This window comes from Gavialis gangeticus, unplaced genomic scaffold, assembly GCF_001723915.1.
Source record: "Gavialis gangeticus isolate Ggan-Ray unplaced genomic scaffold, GavGan_comp1, whole genome shotgun sequence".
Classification (NCBI taxonomy): domain Eukaryota; kingdom Metazoa; phylum Chordata; order Crocodylia; family Gavialidae; genus Gavialis; species Gavialis gangeticus.
The window spans coordinates 69,165,104-69,171,113 of record NW_017729031.1 but is presented as its reverse complement, the minus strand read 5'-3'; the positions used below and the strand labels follow the sequence as shown (position 1 = coordinate 69,171,113).

Below are 6,010 nucleotides of genomic sequence, written 5' to 3'. Positions count from 1 at the left end.
ATCTTCAAGTGGAGACTGGATAGGCACCTGGCTGGGGTCTTATAACCCTTCCCACCCCCAGTGCTCCTTCCTGCCCATGGCAAGGGGTCGGACTAGATGATCTGTCTAGGTCCCTTCCAACTCATTGATTCAATGATTCTGTGATTGCTGACCAGACCCTGGCAGGGATGCCAACAATGAACTCCTGGACACTGTGACATCCATGCCTTCCTGGGCCTCCAGCCTTGCCACCTCTAGGCGTACCTGGCCAGACAAGACTGGTAGCTGCACATCATCCAGGCCACCTGGGATGATGAGCAGTGGCTGGAGGTGTTCTGAATGATCCAGGCCACCTTCCTGGACCTCCTGGAGCAGCTCCACCCACACCTGAAACAGCAGGACACCACCATGCAGCAGACCCTCCCCACAGACACCCAGCTGGCCATCTCCCTGCTTGAGCTGGCTATGCCCGCCAGCCTCCACTAGATCAGTCATCTCTTTGGCATAGGTAAGGCCACCACTGGGAAGGCCACCCTAGAGGTGTGCACCACCCTCCAGGATGTGCTGGGCAACACTGCGCTTCATGTGCACAACCCCCTGGCAGTGGTGGTGGGGTTCCATACCCTGGGATTCCCCTAGTGCATCAGAGCCCTGAACAAGACCCACATCTCCATCACCTGTCCACCCCATGGTGACCATCCCTACAACAACTGGTGAGGCTTCCACTCCATTGTGCTCCAGGCTGTCATCAACCACCACAGTGCCTTCACTAATGTGAGTGCCAGCTGGGCGAGCTGTGCCCATGATGCCCACTTCTTCAGGAATTGTTCTCTGCCAGCCCTGGTGCAGAGTGACTGGTTTGTGCTGGGGGTGCCAGACCTCCAGCTGGGAGCCATAGTGGTCCTATCCCTTCTCATTGGGGACCCTGTCTACCCACTCCTCCCACATCTCATGCAACCCTACAGCAGTCAGCTGGACCTCTGCCTGGCCCACTTCAACAGATACCTGGCCCAGAGGCCTGGTTCGAGTGTGTGTACCTTTGGGTGCTGGGTAGCTTCCAGGGGCCAGGTGGGGCTAAAGTTAGGGGCAGGGTAGCAGGCAGCATAAAAGTGACCACCAGGGCCAGGATGGTATCTAGCACCTGGTGGTCCACCTCCATGGCCTCCACTACCCTAGCCATGAGCAGAGCCTGCTGCTGCAGGATCTCTATGTGCTGCACCTCCAGAGCCAGGAGCTATGCCCTAAACTCCCAGTCCACCCAGCCCCATATGTCCTTATGGGTGATGTCCTCCACCCATCACCTGTCCTGGTGGGTGATGTCCTCTATTTGCCATGCCCATGTGTCTGCAGGAGGTCCAGTCCTGGGTCCTCCTCCTGAAAAGCTGGTGCATCTTTGGGGTCCCAGAAGGGTGCATCCCAGCTGCCAACTATAGCTTCTCCTCTGTGTGGAGCTGCAGGACCTGCAGAATCTAGTACCAGGACTGACTAGGAGAATATTTGCTTCCGGTTGGCATCTACATGTGTGTTACTGTATAGTAATTACTCATGAGTAAATTTGCTACTTGCATTTGCAGGTAACAAATTTACTCACAGGTAGTGTCATTTTCTGCACAGTAAGCATGCACATGTATACACACACATACTTACTGTGCAATAAACTGCACAGTAAAGCATCTCATGTAGATGCATTCACTGTGCAGCTAACCTACTACCTGTAAATACAGGTAGTAGGCAATCATGCAATAGACTAATCTATTGCACAGTAAATACTACATACATTTAGAAAGTGACACTTTATTGCCCAGTAGATTAGTCTACTGCGTAGTAAGTTGTCTCATGTAGACATTCCCAATTTATGTTAAATCCAAGATTTACCAAAAAAGTGTTCACTCTAGTTTCTTGAAGTGAATGGAGGCCCACAAATTCATTTAAATAATGAGTGATCAAATTATATACTTAGAGAGAACTAAGCATCGTCATGATCTTGCTTTTCTTTCAATTTGTTAAAAATGTATTACTTTAAGCTACTAATTCCATAACTCTACAGAAATTAGTACTAATAGCATTTCAAATAGCTGTGATGTAGCTTAATTGTTAGAGCTGGGTTTATCTTTTATCTATACATTTTAGACCTGCTGTTGTTTTAAATTATTAACTACTTTTTGTGAATAGTATTTTGTTTATTTTTTATTCCAAGAGTTGCTGGTGAGTATTTAACTTATTATGGGGATTACAGGTCTTGGTACTAGCTCCCTGATGAAATGAGTATAACTTCTGGAATTTGCACTCCAATAAATTATTTTATTTTATTTTTACAGGCATATATTAAAATTATACACAATTTCAAAGGCTAAATACTGTGCTGTAACTTTTCAAAAATGGGGCAGAGCAAAAATCAGCTACTTCAGGGGTCAGTGCCATATACTGTTTAAATCTCTAAAATGAGATTATGCTACTATATTAACAAAACTAATTTCATAACATTTAGTATCTTGCTTCCTTTCCTCACACTCATAGTTGCTGTATCATCACCACTGAAACTCGGACATTCAATTTGTGCAATGAAGCTAGATGAAGGCCCATGCAAAGCAATACTTGTGCGGTATTACTTCAACATTCAAAACCGCAAGTGTGAAACATTTGAATATGGTGGATGCAAAGGCAATGAAAACAACTTTCTAACATTAGAAGAATGTGAGAAGAAGTGTGTGGTTACAGGTCAGTTCCTTTTCTCCCATCATCCTTGCTGTCTTTTGTATCTATTTATTGTCTCCACTTAGATTGTAAGTTCTTGGTGAGCAGGACCATCTCTCTCTTATTTTATTTTATTTTTTGTCTGTGCAGTGCCCAGTGCAATGGGACCTTCACATCTAGGTTATATTGTAATAATAGCAGGTGTCGCTTTTACTATCACCAAGTTCTTCTTGTTTGTGTGTGAGCAAATATTGAGACTTGGAAAGACGTAGTCTGTATGGCTGCCTCTACACATACATGAGGGGAGGAAGGAGGGCGTTTTAACTACAGCTGTTCCCAGAGAGCCACTCTAATTAAAACACCACAGTATCACATGTATTAAGCCCTCACATTTAAAAATGACTGTGGGATAGTTTAACTAAAGCTCATGGGCATTTTTACACATACAAGTGCCACAGCACCGGGCGCATTGAAAAATGTCTGGCACTGTGGTGCTTGCAGTTGTATAAGCGGCGAGATGCACATCAGCACTGAGAAGATGGCAGTGTTGCACTTTTGATATAAATACATTGTAGGTGCTTTAGTTCAAAAGTGCGTGGCTGCCATTTTCTGCATTTTCTGCAGTGCAGCGCATTTCACCTCAGCTCTCAGGTGAAGCAGACTTGATCAATCAAGTCTGCTCTGAAGCAGCGGATTTCCAGCATGTTGCAGGACAGAAAAGTATGTGTATAAATGCCCCGTTTGATTAGCTTCAGTTAAAGTGTCCCAGCACTTCTAGTTAGAACATGTCAGAGCACATGTATAGGCACCCTATGATAGTGTGGGGGGGTTGTTTGTTTTGTTTTGTTTTTTAATTCAAGAATCTCAGTGGAAGGAGGTATATGAGGGCCCTGGCACATGTTGCATTTTAACACCACAATAGGATTTTATTGCACCATAAATAGTAACAGGTTAAAGCCAAATTATGGCTGATAATATTGCAAACAAGCTAGAAAGATATTCCACATATAATGTGTAACCACAACCTTGTGGCTTGTTTGTATCACACCCAAAATTGAACGTATGGCATGTCCAGGCTGACCCATGACAGATCCTGATGCTCAGCAGAGCATTGGATCTAGCATGCTGCAGCCTCCTGAACACATGAGGATACAACATCCTAAGCCCAGCATCAATGAGCATCTCCTTGATCTCAGGATCACTATGCCCCTGACTTAAAAAGCAGGCAAGTTGAAAGCCTCAGCTACATGAGGCTGAGGCTACATGAGAAAGCCCACTTTTTTGAGTTCTGAGGACACCTGTAGGAGCACTTGCTGGGGAGCTAGGAGCTATAAGTCCCAGTCCCCAGGGAGCTTTAAGGAGCACACGGAGGCATCTGTGCTCTTTAAAGCTTCCCAGGTGCTGGAACCTAGAGTGCCTGTACATGTGTGAGATGCCAGCTCTGACACATTCTAATGAATCCCCCTCCTTTCCCCAAATGCAAAAGCAACAGCTGGTGAGTGGGAAGCTGATGTTTCCACAGACGCCCAGCTCCCAGCTGCAGCCTGCTTTTTAAAGGTGTAGGTAGCCTGACATTAGGGAGAGGTTCTCCAGTGCTGGACTCACAGCACCCTGCACCTTTAGGTCTGGGACAGACATTGCATAAGCCAGTTTGACCCAAATCAGTGAAGTCTGATACTACATTCAACCAGGTTTATCTCAAACCAGTTTCAGCTATTTTCAAACTGGTTTATGTCCACTGAACATCTGTTCTGTTACAGGTTTAAACCAGTTTCTGAATACTTAAACTGGTAGATGTGTAATGCCTGTCACTAGCCTCAAAAAGCAGGTATGCAGCTGGGAGCCCCAATTAAATGCTTGGATGTGCATGAATGTCCCCGAGGAAGTAGCAGCTGGGGTGCTTCCCGTCCTCTGCTGCTATGCAGCTTCAAGCCACTTTGCTCTGAAGCTTGTGCGGGGGCTATAGAGCAAGTTAGGAATCCTGTCCATGTGGGGAGACCCTGTGGGCTCCCAGTGTGGGGTTCCCCAAATGCTGGCAGCTGGCAGTCACGTAATTGGGTTTTGGGGAATTTTATGCCCCATCCCTTATACATGCCTGGCCTGGCAGGTCATGCAAGTTGGGAGGTGGGAAACAAACTTCTTCAAACCCCAGTTGGGCTGTTGTCTTAATGTCTGCCAGCAGCTTGAGTAACAGAACAGTTCATTCCTTACCTGGGTCTCTAACTAAAGCACAATTTACTTATGGGTACTGGTGCTGGGCTGAGATTTCTGAAGGAAGAGATTGTCAGAATGCTTATTAATTCCTCAGGTCTAGGACTGCTGCAAATATAGTAATTTTTAATACATATGCATACTCCATATCCATGATTTTTCCTGCATTGATAAGCTGATCTGCAAGACCTCAGATGTTTGCTACCATTCCATTTGGAGCACGAAGTGGTATAATTACATAACATATATTATATTAGTGAGCTCACCTGACATACCAGCAGCATCACTATAGCAAGAGAAGCTCTGAGATGTAGATATGCTCAATTGCTAAATATTATATTAAATATTAATAGGTCACACAAATGAGACTGACACAGGGGAAAAGGTTATTCATAGCTGTCTTGTCTTATTGGATAGTACCAAGAAAACAACTCTTGCAGTATTATGGACACATGAACAATTGTCATTTTATTTGTCTTCCCTGTTGTCAGAGCATACCCCTGCAACTGGCCTCACTATCATTGCTGTTGTCTCATAGTCATCAGGCCAGTGTTGCAGGATAAAACTTGATCTCCTGAGAACAGTATGTATCATCCTCCTCAGCAAACTTTGTAGGAGATAATTCTCTGGAAAGTAGCTTAGTAACTCTAAGGAGTTTACATTCAAGTTTGTCCAGCTTAACAAAGAGCCATTTTAAGTTGTCATCTTCTCCCCACCTCCCACATCATTTAATTTCAGCTATTAATTCAGTCATTTCCTTCAGTTCAATAGGCAGACTGTATATTGGTCTCAGGGCAGTTCCACAAAATATCTATGTTCCATGTCACTAAACAAATCCCAAACACCACTTTCTAGCATTTATTGAAATGCAAGGGAATGTGGAATAGTGAAGATACAAAGAAACAGTGTGTACATTAGCTCAATGTAATAATGTTTTTCTTAATAATACTCAGTAGGGGTGTGATAGAGAATTTTTAGGCTGACACCGATGGCCATTTTTTAACAAGCCATATCAGCCGATACCGAACTGATTCTGATATGCAACTGGGCAGCATGGAGAGTGACACCGGAATGGTAAGTCTGTTGTGGGGGAAGGGGGAGGGGGGTGGGAAGGGGTATGGAGGGG

General features: G+C 44.9%; 1 protein-coding gene across 3 annotated transcripts in view; it reads left to right on the top strand.

Annotated features, from left to right (window-relative positions):
- The window catches only part of TFPI (tissue factor pathway inhibitor), a 100,888-nt gene that overhangs the window by 54,554 nt on the left and 40,324 nt on the right, over positions 1–6,010 (top strand). For all 3 annotated transcript variants that reach the window (XM_019523067.1, XM_019523069.1, XM_019523066.1), the window contains one exon: positions 2,497–2,697. In XM_019523067.1, coding sequence (XP_019378612.1) covers positions 2,497–2,697 — 201 coding nt within the window. The remainder of the gene's footprint in view (positions 1–2,496; positions 2,698–6,010) is intronic.